This window comes from Maylandia zebra, linkage group LG11 (assembly GCF_041146795.1).
Source record: "Maylandia zebra isolate NMK-2024a linkage group LG11, Mzebra_GT3a, whole genome shotgun sequence".
Lineage (NCBI taxonomy): Eukaryota > Metazoa > Chordata > Actinopteri > Cichliformes > Cichlidae > Maylandia > Maylandia zebra.
Window position 1 is genome coordinate 11,882,692 of NC_135177.1, and position 27,040 is coordinate 11,909,731.

At 40.3% G+C, this 27,040-nt stretch overlaps 1 protein-coding gene across 10 annotated transcripts in view; it reads left to right on the top strand.

Annotated features, from left to right (window-relative positions):
- Window positions 1-27,040, top strand: part of triob (trio Rho guanine nucleotide exchange factor b) — a 112,211-nt gene that overhangs the window by 62,883 nt on the left and 22,288 nt on the right. For all 10 annotated transcript variants that reach the window (XM_076889787.1, XM_012923792.5, XM_012923791.5 and 7 more), the window contains 22 exons: window positions 4,592-4,787; window positions 5,137-5,303; window positions 8,381-8,500; window positions 9,490-9,588; window positions 9,675-9,767; window positions 10,056-10,205; window positions 11,087-11,201; window positions 11,991-12,106; window positions 13,445-13,567; window positions 13,896-14,090; window positions 14,398-14,513; window positions 15,236-15,302; window positions 15,605-15,714; window positions 15,855-15,924; window positions 16,080-16,169; window positions 16,368-16,460; window positions 16,544-16,655; window positions 16,912-17,102; window positions 17,541-17,642; window positions 19,337-19,476; window positions 19,655-19,754; window positions 22,310-22,562. In XM_076889787.1, coding sequence (XP_076745902.1) covers window positions 4,592-4,787; window positions 5,137-5,303; window positions 8,381-8,500; window positions 9,490-9,588; window positions 9,675-9,767; window positions 10,056-10,205; window positions 11,087-11,201; window positions 11,991-12,106; window positions 13,445-13,567; window positions 13,896-14,090; window positions 14,398-14,513; window positions 15,236-15,302; window positions 15,605-15,714; window positions 15,855-15,924; window positions 16,080-16,169; window positions 16,368-16,460; window positions 16,544-16,655; window positions 16,912-17,102; window positions 17,541-17,642; window positions 19,337-19,476; window positions 19,655-19,754; window positions 22,310-22,562 — 2,818 coding nt within the window. The remainder of the gene's footprint in view (window positions 1-4,591; window positions 4,788-5,136; window positions 5,304-8,380; window positions 8,501-9,489; window positions 9,589-9,674; window positions 9,768-10,055; window positions 10,206-11,086; window positions 11,202-11,990; window positions 12,107-13,444; window positions 13,568-13,895; window positions 14,091-14,397; window positions 14,514-15,235; window positions 15,303-15,604; window positions 15,715-15,854; window positions 15,925-16,079; window positions 16,170-16,367; window positions 16,461-16,543; window positions 16,656-16,911; window positions 17,103-17,540; window positions 17,643-19,336; window positions 19,477-19,654; window positions 19,755-22,309; window positions 22,563-27,040) is intronic.

Here is a 27,040-nt window from a genome sequence, read left to right on the forward strand (position 1 = left end):
TTGGCTCTAAACGTTAATACAATACAAGATAGGACTGTGTTTTTATGCTATTTACAGAAAATTGTGGCCCAACCATGTGAATGTCACAGCAGAAATCGAGACTCATGAGACCAGAAAACGTTTATCAAATCTTCTATTCTCTAAATTTAGTGAGCTCGTGTGAACTGCAGCCTCAGTTTCCCGTTCTTAGCTGGCATGAGCAGAATCTGTGGTGGTCGTCTGCTGCTGTAGCTCATCTGCTTCGAGGTTTGCCACACTGCATGTCCAGAAATGCTGATCTACACAGCTTGGTTGTAACAAGTGGTTATTTGAGTTACTGTTGTCTTCCTATCAGCTTGAAACTATCTGGTCATTCGCTCTAATCAATAACGCACCCAGAGAACTCACACTCACTGATTTTCCCTTATTCAGACCATTCTCTTTAAACTCTAGAGACATCAGTGTGGGAAAATTTTCCCCCACTCTGACGTTTAGCTTGAGTTTGAACAGGATGTCTCAAGACCATGTTGACATGCGTAAATGTCGCTGCCTGTGTTTGGCTAATCGGATATTTTCATTCACGAGCAGTCAAACAGGTGAACCCCACAAAGTGTCTGGTGAGCGCGTTAATGAAGATATGATTATGTAATTATCTAATAATAAGCGTCTTTTGTCATCTTTTAGCATAATAAAGCATAGTACAGCATAACATAGCAAATGTTAATAAATGTAATAGCTGCAAAAATGCATACTTGACTGCAAATAAATGTATAACAAAAATGTATCCTATAAAACTAAAAAAGTTCATTTGTTAACAGTTACCCAACTGATAAATGACTCAGACTCACATATGTTTGTGAATATTATGAAGAACTGTAAGAATCGCAAGGCTTTTATTAGCGTCTCTAACAGTCTATAAACAGTCAATGGGTACGTTTCTATTAATATCCTTAAAATAAACCTGGTTGTAATGTTATTAGTAGCAAATGATAAATATGTTAAAAATGCTCGTCACATATCAGCTAGCATGTTAAGTGTTGAGTTGTCTGCTCTCTTCATCTGAACAAAAATATCGTTAACTTAAGAAGAATCTACTAACCATAAGTATTGTGGAGATACAGAAATTATTTTATTGCTGCCATATAATCTGCATCATTATAATTGCATTAATAACATTCTTTACAGCATTATTTCATGTAATAATATTTCTCACAGTATTGATACTGCATTACAGTTGTTTATTGAAGATGTCCATTTGAGGATCCTTCCATTATGTTAACTTTTATTACAGGTACAGTCAGAAGTATTTCATACACATTGCATATTTGTGCTTATTTCGAGTTGTGTACCCCACTGCTTTATAAGTATCCAAAACATGTATTTTGGTCAGAAGACATATATTGATGTTTTCTCCGGGCGGACTTTTCTGGGGCCTCCGTGGTTTGTGACACTGCTCTACATTGATTGATTTCGCGACAGCTTTGGTGGAGGATGCGGGCAATTGTAGAGTGCTAATGGGGTTACTTCCACGGTGGTCGAGCAGGATTTAGTGGTCAGACGGGCAGACGTCTCGGGTGATTTCTTGACTACTGTGGGCCCACATAAAAAGGTGAGCACAAACCTCTTAAACCTCTTAAATATAATGTAGAGTCAAAACATTACAATATGTAAAGCTTTTAAAATTTAGTATTATATGAAGGGGTGTATATTACATGTGCGTGTCAGGTCAGGTACACCCACTCTTGCACACAGGATTAACAGAGGGACTTTGAGGAATATGATGAGTGGAAAAGGCATTCCTGCCACTCCACACACGCGCAGTTGCACAACGACACTCCCTCCTGGCTTAACTTGGGGGGGTGTGTATGTTAGATGAGGGCACTGGTTGAGGTGAGACGCACACTCCTCCCTCAGTGCTTTATTGCCTGACAAAAGCTGTGTATGAGTGCATAGCACCAAGACCAAAACAGTCAGAGGGGACACTTCTCCTCCATTAGTTAGTCATTTCAGACTTTGTAGATTAAGGAAATGGTCTTTTTGTACTCAGAGGGCATTTTACTCAACTGTAAGAGGAGAGGAGAGCAGAGTCTAAATGAGCGCTTGGTAAGTTTGTTAAAACTTTGTTGCCAGATTTGTAAAAATCATCATATTGGTTTAAGAAGGTATTATCTGTTATTGTCTTATGGAAGCTTGATAAGATTATCCTGTGTGTTAACTGAAAGAAAAATTGTGTCTCTGTACAGAGCAGATTTTATTCTATTAATCCAAACTCCTACAGCACAGCGCAGAAAGCAGAGGCACTTTTTCATTTGGAGACAGGGTAATGTTCTCTGTTGTAGAAGTGGTCTATCTCGCCTTTTGTATACTTATTCAATAGTTACAATTAGGACCTTCCTGTGAAGTAGACTTTCATGCATGCATTGCTTTGAATAATTACAATATATCAGTTTTAAACTTTGTGAATCTTTTTTTTCCCCTTGGTTCAATTCTCATCTGAGTCTGCTTTTGTCATGAGGTGAAAAAGGAGAAAGAAATCAGGAAGCTGAAGACTGATACCTCCCAAAATATGAATATACCTCCACAGAATATGTATTTATTCATAGAAACTCTTGAAACACAACGTTTTTCTTGTTGCTGGAATTTGTGGCTTGTTTTCTGTATCTCGGGGGAATATTTAAAGCTCTCAGCTGTCTCACACTTACTAGGCGAACCTCTCTGAGAACACCAGTAACAATCTTAAGCATTGCAAAATGTATAATTACACGTTATGTAGAAGCTGTAGTAAATTACATTTTTAGCAGTGTACAGTGTAACTGCATTATGAATAAAATAACTGTCTCTGGCAATCTGGATCAGGGGATGTACCTGAGGGACAGATTAAATTAAGCACAGTACTGGCTGAGGAGGTTTAACTTATTCACGTATGATTAGGAACGTGATGCCATCAATGCTGTTCTCCTTTTTTCAACATCTATTTTCTGTATGACTGTCTCCCGATTTTTATTTTTCTGCCTTATATTGAAACTCACTGGCCTGGCTGTTAGCAGTTGGCTTATTTTTCCTCACTGTGTTGGAGGTTTTCTGGGTAACTGTCATGTGTGAGACTCGGAGACAGATTCAGAACTCGCACACAGGACACAGAGGGAACAGAGGGACCAGATAGGGACTGAGGAAAGATAGAAGATAGAAGACTGAGGAAAAAGTCCAATAAAGATGGAGACACGACAGATTACACAGGGAGACACAAATAACTAACACGGGTACACAGAGGGAAGACTGGACATGAAAAGGGAACTAAATGAAACTAAACAAGGAACAGAGAATTAACCAAACTAAGAAACAGAAGGAAATTATACTCAGGAAATAACACATTATCTTAAACCTCATTCCAGAAATACCTAACAATTCAAGACAAGCACAAACTACTTGGTCACAAACCCAGGACCATGACAGTAACAGGATAACAGGATAGCTGTTTATAATTTGAAGAGGACAGCTTTGATTTTCAAGGAAAATGTTTAATTCTTATCTGGACTTTTGATTTTTAGGGCACGGTGACTCAAGTTACCCAAAGGTAACTTTAAATTCTTTACATGCATTTGTTGGGTTACACTAGGACAGAGACTAGGGTCAGACCTCGAAAGAAACTTCAGGATTTTGCTCATATTACTAAAACAGCACAAAGCATGGATATTGAAATCTGATAAGTTGATTTTGTGCCGATGCAGCAATGTAAATATCACCCTCTAAAGCTCAGATCTGACATTAAGATGTGATTCCCCAGCATACCTGTGTGCTTAAAGTGCTTTTGGAATGTGTAAAGTCAAGTTTAGTTAAAAAAAAGTTTGCTTGTAATAACAGTATTCATAAAACGTGATTCTCTCTCTTGATACAATAAGTAAAGACTGCAGAGCAAGAGGTGAATACCTTCTAGAAAACAACAAAACTATAACTCACGGTTTGAAAACAAGAAAGACAAAAAAGATCGAGACAGCATGGAGACAGAGCTGAATGGTGCCAGGATCAAGGTGCTCCTGGTATCATGATTCAGTCTGTGTGGGCAGTCAGAGACAAGCGCTGACATCTTGGTACATCTGCTCCACCAGCCGTTTATTACCATTTGTAATATATTATCCATTATTGTGGAAGCCAGCGCGCTGCTGGCTTACAGCTCTTAAAGTGCTTGAGTTGCTAATTGAAGATGAAACAGCTGTCATATTTTTAAATGCAATTCTTTCCCTCTTTCTTCTTCTTTTGTTTTTTTGTCAGACATCTGTCTTTGAATTAGCAGGATAATATTTAAACATAGAAACCCTGATTTTTTTTTGAATTCATAGTCATTTGGTATATATTTTCCCCCTTTTTCAACACCAAATGAACATACATTTAAAATGATTTTAACTAACCAAAAATACACATATATATCTAGATCGAGGGGTAACTGTGGTGTAGAAGACAAATTGCTGGGATTAAGTAGCGCACAGCTGTTGGTGCAAATGTTTCTTCATTGTCACTGTCCTTTTTGGAAATAATAATACAAAAAGGAAACGTTCTCCCATTTTATGTGCATGTTAGCCCTTCTTCCTGCCTTAACCCTCTCTGCCCCTCTCAGATCATCTCAGACCTGGAGTCATGGAATGAGGAACTGTCACAGCAGATGAGCGACTTTGACACGGAGGATCTCACACTGGCTGAGCAGAGGCTGCAGCATCATGCGGACAAAGCTCTTACCATGAACAACCTCACCTTTGATGTCATCCACCAGGGACAAGAGCTGCTGCAGTATGTCACGGAGGTCCAGGCGTCTGGTGAGTTAGGGAATATAAATACATTTAAACCTTGAGTATTTATTCAAGGGGGCGACCCAGTGCCAGTCGTTAGGGGAAATTCTGCACGGGCTAAAATACCCTCGGGAGCTCAGTCCCTTATTTGACTTCTGGTAGGCCAAACCTTTGCTACTGTCATTTCCCAGCTCATTCCTCTACTCGTGCCTTCCATGAATAATTTGTAGAGTGTAAAAATAGGAAGCCATCCAGCTGTGGCTGCTGCTGTTGTATGGATGCTGGGAAATATAGTGATGTATAGTATAACCATCCTGATTATGTTAGAAAACCTTTTTCAGTGTTGGTAACACAACAGAATGTCCACTTTCTGCAGGTGTGGAGCTGTTATGCGACCGAGACGTGGACATGGCCACACGGGTTCAGGACCTGCTGGAGTTTCTCCACGAGAAGCAGCAGGAGTTGGATCTCGCCGCAGAACAGCACAGGAGACACTTGGAGCAGTGTGTCCAGTTAAGGCATCTGCAGGCTGAAGTCAAACAGGTATGTATGTGACTCAGGGGAGACAAAGATGCAACACTAAAGCAGCGATTAAGGTTTGACTTGGGTTTCAAAAGCTCTCTAAAAGCTAGAAAAAGAACAATGACTGCTTACAAAGCCTGAAACTGTTTTCTGACATCTGGTAACTCATAATATATTTATATATTATGAACTGCATATATGTGTCCCATACATATAGTCACACATGAATATTCACATGAATCTTCTTTTTTCCTGTAGTCACGCTGCTGAATGGAAATCCGTTCTGGCAGTTCAGTGCTAACATACTGAGAATCTGCAGCAGAGAGTGATAGTTCGGCCTTTTAGCACATACTATGTTGTGTCTGTACATGACCATGGGTAGATGACTCATCCTGTGTCAACAATTTCTCTCTGTCTCTCTCACTCGTTCTTAACTGTATTCATTCTGCTTCTCCCAAAAATATTCAGTAATGAGCAAATTTAGTTTGCAGTGCAATAATTGATCCATCATTCAATTTTCATCAGAATACTAAATATGAATTTCTTTGACTCCACTTTGATCTTTCCAGGTGCATGGCATCATGCATTATGACGGATAGAGATTTTCTCACAAGAGTGCTGTGAAAAATGAAGTACACTTTTACTGCTTCCTTAGGAATTAAAAGTGCAAGTGGGAGCCAGTTGCTGCTAATCAAATGCACTTGATTAACTGTTATCAGCAAGTGTGAGCACCTCTATAAAAGCAGACGTTTTGGCAGTTTGCTGGTTTTCAGCATTCAGGTCTTATCTTAGACTATAAAAGGCTCAGTGAGCATGTTAAAGTTCATAACAGTACAATTAGAAAAATACTGAACAAGTATGGCTTGTTTGGAAGAGTTGCAAGGAGAAAGCCTCCTCTCTTTGAAAACAAAATAGCAGCGCAGCTTAGATTTGCTAAGTTATATCTGAACAAACCGCAAACTTCTGAAATAATGTCCTTTTGACAGACAAGACCAAAGTGGAGCTGTTTGCCACATTTGGTGAAAACCACCGAGTAAAAACACCTCCTAACTACTATCATGCGCGATGGTAGAGGGGTAATTATTTGGGCTTGTTATGAATCTGAATGCTTTTGTCAGCTATGAACTCCTCTGTACACCAAAGGATTAAAATGTGACGTCATGTCTCAGCTACATCTCAAGATGCAACAATAATCCCGAGCACACCAGCAAATCTGCAACAGAATGGCTGAAAAAGAGCTGAATCCTGTGCTGTAACGACACAGTCAGAGCCCAGACCTCAGCGCTGTAATGACTGTAAGACTTTAAGAGAGCTGTGCTAAAATGAATGCCAACAAACCTCAATGAACTTAAACAAGATTGTAAAGAAGAATGAACCAAAATCCCTCCATAATGATCTGTTTTAATGACGTTTTTCTCATCACTGTATATTACCCACAAATGTCTTTCAATGTAGCTAGAAAAGTAGCAACTTTGAAATTTGGTGTAGTGTCCACTAATTTATTGTACATTTAATGCACAGAGCATTAAGAAAAATCTATTCCTATTTGTTCAAATACTTGAATAAACAGCAATGTTACAAAGAAACACAAGAAAAACCAATAATCCAGACAAAAACAGATGTGGTTTCTTTCCTATTGTTTTGCATGTCATCTAGTTATTCCCTAACAGTATCTATTCAGTAGTGGAACACAATTACAGCAAGACAATCATGTGGAGCAATCTTTCCTGCTGCTATCTGAAACCCAAACATCAACAAACACGGAGGCAATTTTCACAACAAGGACTCTTATTGTGGTGATGCAGCCAAACAACAACAGTCTTAGGCTTGAACTTGAACTAAAACTAATGAAAAAAAATTTGGTTGCTGGAAAAGAAAATGATATTGATACTCGAGGAGGGCCGCGTCAAAACATTTCAAACGCACTGCCGTCACAATGATACGACAGCTGACAGAATGATGATAGCGTGTTAGCATGGAGTTAGTTTTCATTCAGTTACTGAATGCAGTTGCTCATCATTCATAGAGAAAGGTTGCTGCAGGTGCGGCTCTTTTACAGAGCGTGATAATTGTTTATTCAGCTCGGAAAATCTGAATTGGGATGGAGATCGTCAGTGTGGTTAGTGCGTATTATTTCAGGAATTCGGTGTAAAATACACTTCAACAGCTTTTGCCATCCACTCTCTTACACGGGGGAGCTTAGCTATTACACAACCTGCTCTGAATCCTCTAACTGCACCCTTTTACAGTAAAGCCGGGAACAACAGTAATCTTGTAATTGTAGCTTGTGTGTTTATGCTGCTGAACTATCTCTAAATATTGCTGTGCTAAATTTACCAGTGTAAGTTTGTGTGTTTGTTTTTTTAACCCAAACCCAGAAGTAGTTTCTTATTAGGTCTGCTGGAGGCCTTATAATAGAAAAGCGGGAGCTCAAACGAAATAAAAGGATTGTAAATAGATAAAGCTGTGTTTTTATGCCATGGTTTGATAAAATATTGAGCTATATTATAAAAGGGTTTAGTGTTCATTCACACATCTGTGTTAAGCCACATGTCCCCACAGCTCCTGAGATTAAAAAAGCTAACCTCATACCTGCCCCGCCCCAGGTCGTTGCAAGTGCAATGGAAACACTGACCCTGTTAAAACTTCTCAAAAACAGGTGTCAGTGTTGTGTAGCGTCATTCATTTTCTGGCCAGGCTTCATATGCAGTTCTGCTACCACCCACTCAGCAGGCGTGCATGCTGAGTCAGAGAGAGTGAGCGAGGTGTCTTCGAGAGACTAACCTTTGGCTAGAATTAGGCCAGTGAAAAACAAAAGCAAATGTGATTTTTGGGCGCTGCAGGCAGCGTGTATGCAAGGCGGGGTAGAGAAGGTGGTTTGGGAAATGTGCGCAGGGTATAATTTCAAGATCAAAAAGTTGGAAATGAGCATTTCTGTCACAGAGTACCGACAGTAAAATATAGCAGAATAGAGAAGTAGCTAAAAAATAAACGACCAGTCCACTTTTTTTTGTTTTTCAGTTGTTTTTAAAATGTCATAATAAATTTAATCCCACTCTTTTCGAAGATAAATTTCGAAGCTTTCTGTTGTGCTGTAGGTGCTGGGTTGGATCCGTAATGGTGAGTCGATGCTGAACGCAGGTCTGATCACAGCCAGTTCCTTACAAGAGGCCGAACAGCTGCAAAAGGAGCACGAACAATTTCAACATGCAATAGAGGTACAAGAAACTCAGCTGCCTCATTTTTTTGCTTCTGTGTTTTTTGTAAAAACTTAATTCCCCGCCCTTCCCCCTTTCACCAGGTTTACCTTGATTCATTTTTAAAGGTCTAGTTGCCTTTTCCGTCCTCGCTTCTGCTCCCGTGTCGCTTTCTTGCCCTTCATCTTCCAACCTTTTGCTTTTCTAAAACTCTTTTTAAGGCTGATATCGCTGCACACGGCCTCTCCGTCTGATCACAAGTCAGCCATGAAATGGAATTATGAATAACCGGCATCTATACCCCTCTCTTTCTTCTCTCGCTGCTTTTACCTTTCCCCCTTATTTTCCTTCTCCTCTTTACCCCTGATTATTCAGGGTGCATTGGTTCATTTTAATGCAGGCCTGTGCCTGACCTACTTCTACGACGCTGACATACATGCAACAATTCACACATAGAAGAACATTGTTTTTTATTGTTGTGTAAGTCAGAGTGGAATTTTAACACATGCTGCACACCCCTGATTCCCACCCCAGCACTAGTGAAGGGAAAAAAGTAATATCTTTCTTAATTGTACACAGCAGATGCTTCGGACTTAAGACTTATCCCACAAAAATATTATCAAAGCTAGCAAGATATCGTTAATTTTTTTCTTTTGTTTATCCTCGACTGCCCCAAGTCCAGCAGGAAGCAAAAGCCTTACTCTCGGGCTATGCACTTTAACTCAAACATCACCAGATACTGTTTGTTTTTTTTTTTTGTTACCCTCGATCTCATTTCCTCTCCGAAATGCTCACTCTAGGACAACCTTTATGGCACAGCTATAATCAGACACAGCTTTTGTTTATATTGCCTTTACTTTGTTGCTTCCCAGTTCACAGATCTCTACCAAAGTGCCCCGTGGGGCCAAGAGGAAGCTGAGGTCGAATTTTCAAAGCAATCGTTGTGATATACAGATTCATGTACCACCTGAAATTCATTGTTTTTCATATCACCCTTCCCCTGCGTGCAGAAAACCCATCAGAGCGCGCTGCAGGTACAGCAGAAAGCTGAGGCTCTACTCCAGGCAAACCACTATGACATGGATATGATCAGAGACTGTGCAGAAAAGGTATTGTTGCTTTGTGTTGTCTCTGAGGGAAAATAGTGCGGGCAGTGCAGTGGCTGGTAAACTGATTTATTTTGTTTGACTTGAAGGTGGCAGACCACTGGCAGCAGCTGATGCTAAAGATGGAGGACAGACTTAAGCTGGTTAATGCTTCTGTGGCTTTCTACAAGACCTCTGAACAGGTATTATTGTTTGTGCACGTGAATGCATATGAGTGTGGGAGTGGGTGCCACCAAAGTAATATCTGATCTTAGTGTATGAGTAATTTTAGTATAAATTTAAGTTTAAAAACATTCTCTTTCCCTGGTAAGCATCAGTCCCCAAAGTTAGTGCCTGCAGACTTACATTCGGATAAGAAAATTGCTTCCAGCAGCCCGAATTTGCACAGGTTGCATGAAAGTGTAGACCAGGAGTGGATTACTGAAGAGCAGTTTTTTTTTACAAACTGCACTGTGTCATCTGTGTCGTAGGTGTGCAGTGTGCTAGAAAGCCTCGAGCAGGAGTATAAGAGAGAAGAAGACTGGTGCGGTGGTGCTGATAAACTGGGCCCTAACAGTGAATCAGACCATGTCACTCCCATGGTCAGCAAACATCTGGAGCAGAAAGAGGCCTTCCTCAAGGTGAGAACGATGATTTTATTGCAAATACGAAAATAAACGTCAGCATTTTAGGGGGGTTAATGTGGCCTGGACTGATCCAGAATGGCATTCCTGCACAGTAATTAAATCTGACAGGCAGTTTAATGCAAAATAAGATCAAGTGAGTTCATTATTAATGTGCTGCCGCTTGTTGTTGCTAACAGCTGCTACTGCTGAGAAAGTAATGTTAGCCTTGATCCCATCTGCACAGTCTACACACATTTTATTTACTTTTTGTCCTCGTCAAGCGTACACAAGCGTCAGTAAATGTTGGGCTCTTGGTATTTCAGCATCTAGCTATCAAGCCATCCATTTTTTTGCCACTTATGTGGGGCAGGGTTACAGAGGCAGCACCCCAAGCAGAGAAGCCCAGACTTCCCTCTTCCCAGCCAACTCCTCCAGCTCATCTGGTGGAACGAAGCATTCAAAAGGCAGACAAAAGACGTAACCCAGGACACCCACTCTAGCTACCGTGACAAAAAAGGAGCGAGAGTATTAGCAGTTACATTTTGAAGTAGCACATGTTAGTTAAAGGTAGTGTTTCCATGTTTGCAGGGAGAAAAAAAGAGCTAATGTGTGAGAAGTTCACTCAGAGATAGAGAAAGATGTACAAAAGAAAGATGAGAGACTGTTTTCAAAGGTAAAGACTGCTCAACAAGTGATGTTTGATAAATATAAATACATTTGGTAGCAAAAGGAAAAGTCCAACGTTGTACTGTCTAGGGCTTGTGAAACAGGCATGCTCGCCGCTGCGCTTCTACCCTGGATCTTAGGGTTCCAATTCCCATTGCAACCTCTGATTATAAGGATATGAATGTGTTGACCCGCTGAGTAACATTCGGGTTCTTTCTGCACAATTACAGGCTTGTACGCTAGCCAGACGCAACGCTGATGTTTTCTTGAAGTACCTGCACAGAAACAGCGTCAACATGCCTGGCATGCTGTCCCACGTCAAAGCTCCAGAGACTCAGGTTAAGAGTAAGTAAACACCTCAGAGATAACTGTCATCCTTTCTGGATCTCATTATTACAGTTTACAGGAATCATTACAAATGTTTTTTACACAGTTGGTATAAACCTAAGCCCCTTTCAGACATGCACTCATTGCCGTTAACTCGATGGCATCTTAACATCTCTTCATGTCTGATTGGAAAGTTCCCCAGAGCTTTTAAATAAAAGTCAGGGCAGTGGTCCTTCATATGTCACTTTCAAAAGAAAACAAGTCTGAATGCATGCAGTCACAGTGATAGATGTGTTCACTGAAAATTACAGCTGCACAATTCTCTCATCTAGGTTTATTGAAGCAGTAAACACATTTACATAATAGCATTTTGTCTCAACAACACTGCTGCTAATTTGCAATAAGATAAAAGACTGTGATGGACTTTTGCTATTCCCAGTCTGGGGGAGATCGCCCACTTCCTGAGTATTTGTGGGAGGGTTATAGCAATTTCTCACCTCTCTTTGATTACTGCACGTATACAGTGTTACACTAAACTAGAGTTTATGCTGACAGTGGCATAAATCCATCAGTGCTTTTGCATGTAAGGCTAATAACAAATGCACGAACATAAACATTAATATTAACAGATGTGTGAACTATTCCATGATTAAAAGGGCTTTTTTTTTAACTTTCCTTGCACCATTTTAATAATTCTGCGAAGTTTTGATTTCATGCGTTCAATTTTTTTTTCCTGCGTTTGTTTGCGTGTTAAGCAGAAATTCGTAACCGACTCGAATAAACAAAGTGCTTGTGTCGATTCATCAGATATCTTGAATGAGCTGCTGCAGAGAGAAAACAGAGTGCTTCACTTCTGGACCATGAGGAAGCGGAGACTGGACCAGTGCCAGCAATATGTAGTGTTTGAACGCAGCGCCAAACAGGTGTGTGCTTGTTTATATGTGCAGTGGGAATAAGCACAATCTGATCATGAGGCTCAGCAGATAACTGCATTGTGGTGTTTGATTTACTGCAGACTGAGAAGTAGAAATAAGCCTCGTGTTTGGAGTGGGAGTATATCAGCATATTCGTTTTGTTGGCGAGCAGCTGCAACTTCCATCTTGTTTTGTCTCTCTTTTTGAATTAAACAATGAGTTAGTGTTTCTTTATAATGGCACATTCAACTGGAAGTGCTGCAAACAGGCAGTGATATGTATAAATGTCTTAAGGATGGCTACCATTATGTGGCACAGGACATATAAAGGTTAGAGTTACTGGAAAGCATTTCCAAAGCATCTCTTCAACTCTTTCCCCCCCCCTACATGTCAACCTGACCTTGGGAAGCTTTTCTGTGAAGAATAAGAGAACTGAGCTAGACCACAGTTCCAAAGAACACTCAATATTTCCCATTCAAACATGTCTCACTTTGAGAAAAGTTTGGTTAATATTGTTTGCAGTAGCAGGCGGGATGCCCTTACACTCTACAAACTGAGCTCATAACTGGAATGCTTTATTTAAACATGGCATGAGAGAGCCAAAGCAAGTTTGAAACTGCACTCTATTTTCCTGTACTAGGGTGCCTTAGGTTGTTTAATATAAGCCACTTGGCTCCCTCTTGTGGTGTTCGGGTGTATGCACGGACCAATTCTCTTAGCCAATAAAGCCAGATGACATCGAGCGTGTTTCTAGGACATGGCTATTCTAGGCTGGTCCAGGTTTTATCCCCAGGGCCCAGGGCTTGTTTCTGGTCTCACAGTTTGACTGGACCAGTTCTGCCATCACTGGTTGGGAGGTAGACCCAGTTTTAAAGTACGCAAACACTAATAAGGATAGAAATTAAATAGGACATATTTTAAGTGAATGCTAGAAATTTAGGAACTAACTAATTATTTTAATACGTGTTAAATGATTGGATCTGGAGGGAAACCAAAAAACATAAAATGATGCATAATATTTCCATGTCTTGTTATTTTCACAAGGTCATACTGATGTCAACTTTCCTCATCCAGAAGTCCCATGAATGTGATCGTAGGGAATTATAAAGGGAGTCTTAGAGGCAATCTGTATGGCAGAAAATACTACTGAGAGACCACAATCAGTTTAAACACAAGAATTATTGTTAGTTTAAATATACATATACATACTACATAATACACTAAGGGTTTATTTTTTATATTTTTTTGTAGTTTTAAGTGCATTAGGTCCTCAGATTTGGGTAGTCTGTGTTAAACTAAAATCCCTTCATTGTATACATACTCATTTGTGATTGGCTGTTTCCTCAGGCCCTGGAGTGGATCCATGACACTGGGGAGTTTTACCTGTCCACTCACACATCCACCGGGTCGAGCATTCACCACACACAGGAGCTACTGAAGGAACATGAAGATTTCCAGATCACAGCAAAGGTATGTGTGTGTACATTTATGTCTGTTTATTTATCCATAAAAGAAGGAGGACGAGCCTGTTTGCAGTTTTTTTCCTACCTGCTACTTACTGGTTGCGTTGCGTGTATATTTGCACAGTCTCACCCTCTGCTGTGAGGCCCTTTCCCAGGGCGGCATATTGTCCTGTTTCCTCTTTACTGTGTCGCTGTTATTATGTTAGGGAGCAGTCTATTGTGTCCATCAGGCAACACACTGTTTCCTAACACTCTCTTTCTTTTTCTCTGCCATCTACCTTTCCTCTGTATGGCCATCCCTCTCCACTCTGTGCCCCCTCCCTCTCTATTGACAGCAAACCAAAGAGCGGGTAAAGCTGTTGATCCAGCTGGCGGATGGGTTTTGTGACAAGGGCCACGCCCATGCCTCGGAAATAAAGAAATGGGTGTCCTCGGTGGACAAGCGCTACAGGGACTTCTCTCTCCGCATGGACAAATACCGAACCTGCCTGGAATCAGCGCTTGGCATTTCTTCCGACTCAAACAAAGCCGTGAGTGCCCATCGCTGATAACACCATATCTGATCTTTCAAGCAGCTTTAAAAATGAAATTGCACGCATATATGTGTATTTGCGAGATATAACTATGCATTATGACCGTTTGCTTCGACTTTCAGCTTTTCAAAAATCATTTTGTGCTTGATGGGATTAACATTGATATAGCCCAAATAAACTACACCTGGGCTGAATCCTGTTTGTTTAACTGCTGATAAATCACCCACTGGTGTGTGGAACTGCTGAGTGACTGATGTGGCCTGTTGTGCACCACATTAATAGCCCTTGGCTCCTGTGTTCTCAGAGTAAAGAGTTGCAACTGGACATCATTCCAGCCAGTGCTCCAGGGTCAGAGGTCAAGTTGCGGGACGCTGCCCATGAACTCAATGAGGAGAAGAGGAAATCAGCACGAAGGAAAGAGTAAGGGCAGCAGACGGGTTGATTTTCCGCTTATTTCCCGGGCCATAGGTTTCAGGCACATCATTTCCAGCTAACATATAAAAACATTTTCAGTTTTTTCAGTGCTGTTGACAATATCTAGCTTGAGGTTAGCTTTCATTTTATATTTACTGTTAAGTAATGTGTAAATTCATGTTAAATAACCCAAACTTCATGTAAATATCATCCGGATTACCTCAGATTCATTCAAGTGTGTACAAAAACAGTTTATAGTGCACAACGACACAGAGTTATGAGCTTTAATGGCACAACTTTGTGTTGCTGATGCTGTAAAAAATATCTGTTGTAACTACTCATAAGCAGCTATAAGCAAGGGGAATTATAATGCTTCCACATAGAGCTGTTCTATGTGTCTTTCCTTGTTAACCAATTTTTTTGTAATATTTACACACACACGGATTACTTCTATCATACCGATTGGTTTGTTTAACTCATTGACGTCATGAAGTCATCTTTAAGAAACAAAAAAGTACAGGTTTTACAAGCACATCTGTGGATAAATTGTTCATAAAATCCTTTAATTTCTTCTTCTTCGTTTCTTCTAAAGTGTTGATCTAAATTGCAGTCTTTAATCTCTTCAGAAATCCTTTTGTTTTTGAGTTATATTTACTTGCATTTTGTCAGTCACAGCAGTGTGCCGTGTGCATCACTTTCTGTATTTCCCAATATTTATATCGTTTCAGATTTATAATGGCAGAGCTGATTCAAACAGAGAAAGCCTATGTACGAGACCTACGGGAGTGTATGGATGTAAGTATTGTAACAGACGCGAGTCTTCACTAAACAGCTGAAAACGCATCTTTTTAAACTTTCTCATAGGTAGCTTTTTGTTCATACTTTTTACTCTTTTTGTTGTGAAGCACTTTGATGTTTATCTTGAAAGGTGCAATACAAATAAAACTTTACGCATTTCATTCTTTGTTCTTGAATTATGACGATATTTTTCTTTAAAATGATTTCCATTTGGTTACACTGCCAGTTTACTTTTTCTTTAAGCTAGAGACAAGTCTAGGTGATGAATTAATTATTCTGTGGCGTGCGCGTCTGTGCAGACCTACCTGTGGGAAATGACCAGCGGCGTGGAGGAAATTCCTCCTGGTATTGTCAACAAGGAACACATCATTTTTGGGAACATGCAGGACCTCTATGAGTTTCATCACAAGTCAGTAGTGCATTATTTTGTGACACTTTGTTTTCCTTACCATCAATATCGGTTGATTTAAAAAAAATCATTGTTAGGTGCAGTGAATCCACAGTTTGACCCTGAAATTTGACCATCTACCTTTTCCTCTTTCTGTACAGTATTTTCCTGAAGGAGTTAGAAAAGTACGAGCAGCTTCCAGAAGATGTCGGCCATTGTTTTGTAACCTGGGTAAGAGATAAACTTGCACCTTAGTAATTTGTTTCTTTCTACACTATGTTAAATGCTAAAACATGACATAGTACAATAGTCCATTTCTTCTAAAAAGGTTTATGTTTTATCCATATCTCTGGTGAATAAATACTGCTGTTATTTTTCCTGCTAAGGCTGATAAGTTTCAGATGTATGTGAACTACTGTAAGAACAAGCCAGATTCAACTCAGCTCATCGTGGAACATGCTGGACCCTACTTTGATGTAAGATATTACCAACAGCATTAATCTTTTCTGTTCATCCTCGGGGAGTAGAAATACTAAATTTGCATTTTATATCTGAAATTGACTCACTTCGAATCATAATTAATTTAACTCTCATGGTTCCTCTGTGTGCTGCATGATTTAGAATGAATGAAGCACTTTCCTGTAAAAGTGTCTCTTTCCTTTTTCAATTTACAGGAAATTCAGCAAAGACATCGTCTCGCAAACTCTATCTCCTCTTACCTGATCAAGCCAGTCCAAAGAATCACAAAATACCAGTTGCTTCTAAAGGTAGAACATACATTTAAATGAATCTTAAGAAGGTTTTGTATTTAAATGCCACTGGATTGACACGTTTGTGTGCTCCACTGTAGGAACTGTTAACATGCTGTGAGGAAGGAAAAGGGGAGATCAAGGATGGCCTGGAAGTGATGCTCAGTGTCCCCAAGAGAGCCAACGATGCCATGCACCTCTCTATGCTGGAGGGTGGGTATACATATGTGTACATCTGCTAGTATGTTTTTCTTTGCTTGTCTGTAGCCAGTGACTGAACTGTCACTTTGCTATTTTGAGAGAAAACGAAATATGTTGCGCACTTTTATAGTCAGTTGTATTTCTGACTCAGCTGTGAGTCAGAAGTAAATTTTTTCAACTTGCCCCCTACAAACATATTTGCATTTACTGCAGAAACAAGAAAGCCCCCTTAGGTGATTCTTCCCTGATTTTCCTTTCACTACCTCAGGATTTGATGGAAACATCGACTCCCAGGGAGAGCTGATACTCCAGGAGTCCTTCCAGGTCTGGGATCCTAAGACTCTTATCCGGAAGGGTCGGGATCGACACCTCTTCCTCTTTGAGATGTCTCTGGTCTTCAGCAAAGAAGTGAAAGACTCTAATGGGCGCAGCAAATACCTCTACAAGAGCAAGCTCTTTGTAAGAATTGTTTTATCCGGCTGTACTGAGTGGATCCACGCCAGGTCCTTTGAGACACCTGTTGTTTTTATCTGGGTTACAAGGCTGTTATCACATATTTTTATGCCTCTGTGATGGCAACGGTTGTGGCTGGAGACAGAATGCTTCTCAGTTGCCCCTACTTCTATGAGTCAGCCTGTTTGTCCGCCGCTCCCATTTTGAACTTGATATCTCTCGATCACCTCGAGGGAATTCTTTCAAATCGTACCATTCACTGTGACCTTGGCCATAACGCTGAATATGTCTAAATTAGACACAACTGCATAAAAAAATAATATGAAGTAATGATAAAGATGTTAAGTCTTAAAAAACTTAGCAGAAGAATGCAACTGTAGGATGGTAGATCTGAGATATTTTTATATTTCGTCTAATTTATTTGCACATTTTTCATCTCATCAGACGTCAGAGCTTGGAGTGACAGAACATGTGGAGGGAGATCCTTGCAAGTTTGCCCTCTGGTTGGGGAGGACCCCAACCTCAGACAACAAGATTGTTCTGAAGGTATGAAGATGTTGACTTCGATGGGTTATGGAAAGAGTCATTGCATTCATATTTATTTTAACAGTATTTTAAGATTAACCAACAGATTTACTGAAAGCCTTGAATATTATAACAGATCTGATGTAATCATTTTAGAAGTAATCCTCTTGCAAAAAAGCTTTTCTAGCATTGTTACTATAAAGTTGTGTGAAGAAAGTTTTCATAGGGCTCTATATACAGTACAGTGAAAAACTAAGTACACCCTTACTGCTTCCATGGGAAATAAGAGAGTAAAAAGCAGCCAAGTGCTGCTAATCACAAGTACTTGATTAAATGACCAGTGAATGTGAGCACTTCCATAAAACCAGCTGTTTGAGTGTTGAAGTGTGTGTTAATGCAATCTTCCCAAGAGTGTGGCTATCCCAGCAAATTCAAACTAAGGTCAGATTATGCTCAAACTTAAAGTTCAACTGGAAAATAGCTGAACAAGTGTGGCTTGTGCTGAAGCATTGCCAGGAGAAAACCTCTTCTCTCTAAAAAGAGCATGGCTGCAGAGCTTAGGTTTGCAAAAGTTGCATCTGAACAAACTACAAGACGTCTGGAACAACGTCCTTTGAAAATGGAATGAATCAAGGTGTTTCAGTGGCTCAGTCAAAGTCCAGATGCCAAACTAACTGAAATGCCGTGGCAAGACCTTAGGAGAGCTATACATAAACACATAAACCTCAATGAAGTGAAGCTACATTGTAAAAAAGACTGGGGCAGATTTCCTCCGCAATTATGTGTGAGACTGAAGAAGTCAAACAGTTCAAGTTATTGGTGTTAAAAGTGGTTCTACAAGCCGCTGAATCTTGGGTGTGCTGTGTTTCTCAGAGGAATGCATAAAGTCCTGTGAAAACGCTCTTTTTCATATGGACGTACTTCTCATATGATCACAGGAAGTGGTAAGGTTTTTGATACATGAAGAAGTGTTACTTCATGTCTATAGTTCATCCTCACTAAATCCTCCCTGGCTCCTTTTGTTCAGCCAACAAAGTTCAGTCCCTTTAAGGGGGTGGAGTGTTACTTTCTGCTGCTTCTTCACTCATCACATTAGCATAGCAGTTGATGGGTCATAATCCAAACCTCACAAGCGACTTGGTAATTCTCACGCAGTGAGTCAGAAGCAATGTTTTATGCATGCTGTGTGTGTGTAGATATGCGTTTGCTTTTTGAGACTGACACAGAGAAAGGCTCCCGGGGTGTGTTACGATTTGGCAATGTGTGCTGTACAGCTTTCTGTCTTATTACATAACTTCTGATGATCATCTTAAACTGTATCTTATATAACTCGGCTCCATGGAAGTCATGGTCCTGGTTGCTAAGTGAAAAAGGAAGGGAAGACTCAAATGAGGGTGGTTATAGGATGAAAGCTGCATCTACACATTGAATCTGTGACGTAAATAAACACAGTAATAGACCGTGGTTGCTTTTTGGGGCTCTGAGTGAATATGTGCTCATCATATAGACATGTGAGTCAAGTTAAAGACTGCAGGGCTTAAGCACACTGTGGGAAGAGAGAGAATTAAAATAACTAAATTAGGCCTTATTTGTAGACCTGTGTTTTTCTTGCTATTAATGCTGTCATTGTATTTAAAAAAGAGAAAACAGTACTGTGCACTTAAGAAACCTTGAAATCTAACATATATCTAACCCAGTTATCTGTTATGCACCAGGCTTCAAGTATTGAGAATAAGCAGGACTGGATCAAACACATTCGGGAAGTCATACAGGAGCGAACAATCCACCTGCGTGGAGCTCTGAAGGAACCCATCCACATCCCTAAAGCCACCACAACTAAACACAAAGGCAGAAGGTGAGCTAAAAGTAGATTACTGTCAGGCAAAAAAAAGAAAAGAAATCAGTTTCATGATAATGCCTAGAAGCATTTCAGCCGAACAAAACTATATGGCGTGAAGATAGCCCTATAGGGTAAATGTCATGTTTATTGGTCATAGTAATTATGGGTCTGCTGTAATGATGCCTGTCTGCAGGGATGGAGAGGAGCTGGACAGCCAGGGAGACGCCAGCAGCCAACCTGATACCATCTCTATTGCCTCACGTACGTCCCAGAACACACTGGACAGCGATAAGGTAAAAACACAACTCACGCGGACGTTCGTCATAACCAGTATGTAAGGGAAGCACTTTAGCCACATTAAAAATAGTCAAGTTTTCAGTGCTATTTATTTCTTTTTTTTGTTTTTATTTTGTCCTGTCTTACTGTGCAGTTCATGCAGTCACATTGCAGCTCTGCTGTCGATTAATGCTGTCACTCAGTAATACGATTGTAAAAAAAAAAACACAAAACAAATGTGCAAAATGCTTAGATGCAGTCGACTGTCCTCAAGTCGTTTCCTGTGAAATTGTTTGATTGTGTTAGGAGGAAGAAACAGCCCGACTCTCAGAGCTTTAAAGCGGCATGTGTGTGTTTGTTTTTTCGTGTGTATTTGCGCTTGTGGCTGTGGTTATATCTGGTAATAGCACCACAGAAGGCTTGTCCTCCTACGCTCAGTATGATCAACTGTAAAGCTAAAAAACATGCAGCACACACACACACACAGATAAAATAGCCTCCCCGTACGTTTATCTCATACTAATTATAAACTGATCACTGGACTCCTGCATCGGTTCCTTATTTTCACGCTTGAGTTGCAGTCGTTTCACATGACCCAAATGTGAAATTTTAATGGTCGAGGGGGTGAGGAGCATCCGCTGAAGTCTAAACTATCACAGACACTGATTAATTAGTCACAGTGCCTCAGTTTAGGCAGCAGTCACATGCATACACATTTGAAACACAGTAACACCTGCAAATTCAAATTAGCATCTCATTCTCACTTTTTGAATGCATCTCTTTATCTCTCGCTTTGTGCGGACTCCATGAGACGTTTCATTCAAGGGGAAGTGACAGTGGCGTGTTTGTGTTGCCGTGTGTGTGCGCGCTCGTGTTCCTGTGTGCTTTTCAGCTTTAGTGACTGACTTGTTGTGTGTCAGCAGCTTCAGCCTCCCACGCTCACTTCACAGAGGATGCTCGTCTGTATGCCAGACAGGAGAGCACAGTTTTAAGTCCTCACAGCTATCGATCTTACTCTTTGCTTCAAAATACAGGCTACCAGAATGTTTTTACCGCTAATTTTCCCGGTGTGTGTGTTTTGTTTTTCTTGATGAAAGGTTCAGTGTGAAAGTAATTGTTAAAAGACACGGGTGGATTAATTGCGCCGCTTCTGGAAAGTGACACAAGAGAAGGAATCATTTAATCTTCAATAGTCTGATTGTAAGGACCCACAGAGGAGTGTAATTACAGTGGACAGCAGGAAGTTTTCTACTGGCTTTGGAATGTTGGGATCAGGAATTTTAATACTAATTGAAAATGAATGATTATTCCTCTTTTTTAACTTCTACTTACCTGCTTCCCTGCATTCCCTTAGTGTGATTCGAACTTTAGTGGACTGAGACACAGATAACTCTGCTCTGTAGAGTTTTTCTATCTTTTTTTGGAACTTTTCTTGCAATGAGGGAGTGGAAAACAATGGACAGGTTTGGAGACAGGAGCTCACATCCCATTTCTCAGCTCCTAAGCTCTCTGGCTTTGCCCCACTACCAAAGGGTATGTTTCAGATAATCTGCTTTGCTTTGCTGTGACAATTAATGCAGTGCAGTGTGCTGTGAATAAAATATTGAGCAATAATATATGCTTTGAAAGACTCAAATGGAAGCGCACACAAGCAGTTAGAGCAGTGGTAAGTATCGGAAAACATGGGACGTTTTTACAGTATTTACAGAGTTTTACAGAGTATTTACACTGCAGAGTGTGTAGCTAATGACTGCTGCATGGCTTCACTCCATTTCCAAGACTGTTCATCTGTTGCTAATAATTTTTATGTTTAACATAAATAAACACAAGTTTTCCTTCTTGAAAACGTGTCATTCAAAGATGACAATTATACTCCCAGTGATTACTGAACTACAGCATTAAAAACAGAGAATGTCCATTGCAACAATTATAGTATTAATATATTAAATGTTTTCAGGTCCGTATTTCCCAGAATTGTAATTGCATAAAACATTTTAAATGTTCTATCTTTTCTGCTCTTGTGTTTGCAGAATAGCCACATTTGCTCACCCTCTGTGCCTCCACAACAGATCAAAGCATCATTAGCGACTAGCAGCTGCTTTTTCACTCACATGTTAAAAGGACAAACCTTTTAAAATAACCAGTGAGAAAAATGACTCGCTCCACCTCTACCTAAAATTGCCTTTCCTTTCATAGACGATCACGTCGTCAGAATGACGTTTTATTCGGTTGAGCTTGGATGAGTCACCGGTTCATTCTTACACTGTACAGAGCTTCTTGAGTCCCTGTGCTGTTAGCACATGATATTGTGTGGGCACATCTGCTTTACAGTTATTAATTAATTGCCAGGGAAAGTTTTATTGCAGGGTTATTATTTAACATCGAGCAAGTGTTGGTGATAAGATTAATAAAATGCAGAAAACTACTCAGAAATGTTTATGTATATTCTAAGGGAACACAATGAGGCAATAATGGATTGTTTGGAAATTTTTCTACACACTAGCCTAACACCTATTAATATGGAGGTTATCCTCTTGAAAAAACATTCAGAGTACTGTTGTTTCCCTTCCAGCTCTCTGGTGGCTGTGAACTCACAGTGGTCATACACGACTTTGTGGCCAGTAACGGCGGAAGCAACGGGGAGCTGACAGTCCGCCGCGGCCAGACTGTTGAGGTTTTGGAGCGACTGCACGACAAGCCGGACTGGTGCTTGGTCCGGACCACGGATCGCTCGCCAGCCCAGGAGGGCATTGTGCCCTGCTCCATGCTCTGCATCGCTCACTCCAGGTCCTCCATGGAGATGGAGGGCCTCTTCAACCACAAAGGTAGGAGGAGAATAATTTCTTGGCTTATTACAGGTGCACTGAATGATGTTTTTTGATGTTTGTTTTTTCACGAAGCACATCTGAACACTTAAAAACAGCTGCTCGTTGCATACATGCACGAGCATGGACATATCGGATTCGGTTCCTGTTTGCAAATACAACATCGATGACCCGTAGAGCCTTCACTTTCCATTAAACAGCTGCTTCGGGGAACACAGACATGTATTTCTAGGTGTTGCTATGCAACTGTGGAAGGCCCACTTGAAGCACAGCAGTTTTTTTTTCATTAGACTCTTTTTTTAAACTTTTTTCATTAACAATTTTACCATTGACAGATGTTATTACTGTCAGAAAACCTGATTTTGTCCTTGTGTTGGTGCCTTTGCTCTTATACCTGACATATTTTGGCAGAAAAAAACACATTTCAAATGGATTTTCTCAATCTGTATGTATTAACACCAAAGCCCTTCTCAAACTAAGTCTAGTCATTCAGCACTCGCCATGTAAGACTTCCAGGAACTTATTTGGGTTGTTATTTGAAGCATTATCTAACACGTGAAGTTGGGCAAAGGACATAAAAACTCGAAGTCTCAACACTGATGAGGGATTGTGGCCGGGATTGTGCAGGCACACAGAGAAGGAGGTACTTCCTCTGAAGGTATTAGATCCAAAAATACACCTATAGCCAGATGGTTCTAAAATAAAATATTTTTTTCCTGAAGTAGGGGCTTGTAGGTCTGCAGCAAAAAATGACACACACAATGAATCCCACTATCCTTACAAGTTATTAATATTTAATTATACTTGTAGCACCAAAAAAGAAGTGCTCATCAATTGGAGTGGCCCTACTCTTACCTTAGCATAAATTACATTTTGCTGTTGGCAAAAGTGGCACTAATTCAGAGTTTTCGATACTACCATATAGCCTAAAGGAAAGCAGAACATATTCCTCAGAACTGTACTGTAGCACATAATTTTGCTTAAGGACTTTCCACCAATGCTAATGCTGCATTGCTGTAAAACATGCATGCTTTTAGTTTAATTAGTCACACAGTGACTTGTAGCTGGCTTAGCTAGATGCTTTATATTCATTTTTTTTCTTATGTGAATATATCATAGGGTTGTCTAGTTATTGCTGTGAACTGTTGTTCTATTGACCAAAACACTCATAATCCAAGCTGTGATCAAATTTCACGTAGCCAGTTGGAGTTATGAGCTGCTGTCATCATGTCTTGAGAGAAGTTTCTGCTTGTGCCTTTCTCTTTTTAATCTGGAAGAGTGGGTGAGAGGTGGACTGCTTGTTTCTATGGTGATATAGCATACAAATATTTTGCTGGCAGCGTCTTTGTAGTCAGTACGAGAAAGGTCTGCATTTAAAATTAAAGAATGCTTGGATGGTGAATACAGGAACTAACAATTTTGGCATTAGCTGAATGATTTACTAGACCGCCACGAGAAGAAAGCTACAATTTTCCAACCAATTATTTTACGCTTTCAACTCCAGCTCTTTGTTTGTCATCCTTACTTCGTTTACTGGGACTCGTGTTTCTTGTCCGTTTGTCACTGTGTGTTTGTGCGGTCAGAGGGGGTGATGAAAAGGAGCCTTTCTCTGCAGGGGTTACTCTCGTCAGAAAGGCTGCTGCTCAAGAGGAGGGAGACAAGGATGACAAAAAAGGGGGAAAAAAGCTTTTTGTGCAGTTTTTGTCAGCCTTTTTTTATTTACAGACCAACCGTGGATGCCGCTTTGTCCAAAGTGGTGGAAGGGTGAAAGTTTAGGGGATTAGGGTGGTCGTCCAGGAAATCTCCCATTTTTCTTGTCATGTCTCACAATCATAGACTGTACGTTAAAGGTAAAAATGTGTATAGATATTCACCCTGACATTTCATCCAGTGTTCTTTGGAGGCATTTTATTTAATCATCAGCTTATGCTCGTCGAAACCTTGAGTTTTCAAGACTATTTTGAGCAGGAATGTCAAACACATTTTACATCGTGGGCCTCCTACACTCCACTTTGAGCTTAAGTAAAAAGTCAAAGAAGCATAACTCTCTGTTAAAACTTTAATTTAGAAATTAAAAAAGAAATCCGTCAACATGACTCTTTGGGTCTTAAGTGTGTAAAATTTCTGGTAGCATATTGAAATCCTAAAATTTCTATAGTATATATTGAAAAAATGGAACATTTTCAGTCATTTAATTGCTTTTCTATTACGTAATGACTTCGGTGTACTATGAATGATGGTGGGAGAGGTGTTTGCTTGTAGTAAAAGTCCAAAATCTGTGTCCTCCTTCACACTTTTCAAAGCCGGTTACGGGGCCAGAATAGAGTCTTTGCAAGGCCGATTTTGGCCCTCAGGCTTTGGGGTTATTTTTGACACTCCTGATTCAGTCTTTTTAAGGTTTCAGTTAATTCTAGCAAGGTAGTAAGCCATATCATTTTTCAGGAAAAATGCCATTATAAATCCTCCAAAAGAAACAAACAGTTCAGTGACAAAAATAAACTGAGGTGAAGCCTCGCAGACAACCAGTGACTACAGCTGCAATTTCTCACCACTAAGAATTCCTGGCAGTTTGAGGCATCTGAGGGGACAGAGTACCATAGAAGGCTTCACATGCAGATGAATTAAGCCACAAAATGTACACTTGGCAGTTTCAGTTATTCAGATTTATGATATGTTTCTTTTGTTTTTCCTGGCTCTGATCCAATTGCTGACAGTTGCACAAGCCTGCGCGTCCCTGCTATGTAATATCACAGATTTGTCAGACATGCAGGTGGACTGCACTGCCCCTCGCGATGGAATAAATACAAAAGTACCCACTTAATGAAACTTAATTTGATTGAATAAGCACTCGGAGTGCCTGTGTATGCTTGTGTGTGCCTGTGTGTGCCCTAACAGCAGAGAGTGTGTTTAAAGCCCAAAGAGATACACATAAACACACACTCATAGTTAAACAGGCAGGTCTTTGTGCGACTAGCTTGCATAACTGCTCAAGGCTGCACAGAGCACAGTTTCAGATGAAGACGCTCCAAAAACAGAGTTATGTGTTGGATAAATAGTCAGTAGTGCCATTCAGAAACTAAATAAATGTAAAAAGAAAATCTGAAATGTGCGCGCAACACTTTTGATGAACAACTTAATAGAAAACATATTCCTTTTTTAAACCAAGCTTTATGCTGTTCATTTGTGTTCGATTTTATAACCAAATCTATATTTGTTCCAAGCATACTGCACAAGTTGTATGCGACCTAATGCCTGTAAAATATGCACCCGCCCACACAAACTGAGTGGGTGCTTCTACAAAGGGTAATACGGTAGAAATGCTGCCTGTTTCCAGACGTCCCCTTGGAACGAGAGAGGCACAGTGGAGGTTTGCCCAATATCCTCACAGCAGCCCACTCGTGAGGGAGGGAGAGAGGGAGGGATGGAGATACAAAGAAAGAGAGAGAAAACATCCTACTCTCTAATGCTGCATTTGACTTTTGCTTTTCTCTCACACTGGACTTCACACTTTCCCTGGAATTTCAGCGACGTAGTTACTGCAGGTTTATTGTTATTTATAAAGATTCTGGGATTTTTTCAAAGGATCTTAAAGCCATTTGGCATACCTTTGGAGATGCTCTAAGGAAATATTTCAAGTCAGAGTTTTATATTCCACTAGCATGGCCCGTGGAATTGAATCTTTAGTGTCTTTGAACCCTTTTTACTCTGTGGATTCGGCGCAGGGAGAACACTCTGACAACTGCAAGTTCTGGCTGTTGGATCTGGGTAGGTGCCATGTGTAGGACAAAAGTAAATTGCTTCCTCTTATCCTGTTAATGCTAGATTTGCTTCTTATGCAGTGTGCTTGGGAAAACACAAATGATAAGTTGCGCTAAGTTGTTCTGGTTTAGCGGCTTGCTGCTATTGTTTGTTCCTCTGGTGAAAATGTAACGAAAGCATAACATTAGGATCTCAATTAGACTATGCTTCTGGTCTTATGACATTAAAACGGGTCTTTTTTTGCTCTAAAGTGCGACATTGAAGCTCCAGCTGTGCAAGAAACAACTGCAACTCTACATTTGTCGTTTTGACAGCTTGTCCTTATTTGCTGGGTTTGCATCAGCTATTTTTGTACGGGCTTTGTGCTGCAATTTCACAGTTCATCTGTCGATCATGTGGTGGCATTATAGCTGCAAAAGTAATTTGGTGAATGCATCGTTACATAATGAAATATTAAAATTCACTAAAATCACCAGGATAAGATTATGTCTTCGTTCCTGTTGAAATCCAGGTTGGGCTCACAGATGGACAGAGGGTGTTGTTGAGGTCAAACTGACGAGAAGGGGAGAATGAGGACTCTTAAACAATGGAATCCCTTTCCTTTTTAATGTTTTCACAGGTGTCTGCTAGATACAGTGTGATAAACCATTACAAATCACCCAAATATGCACTAGTTCTGCCAGAATGTGCACTGGGTGGTCTCTCATCCCATTACCACT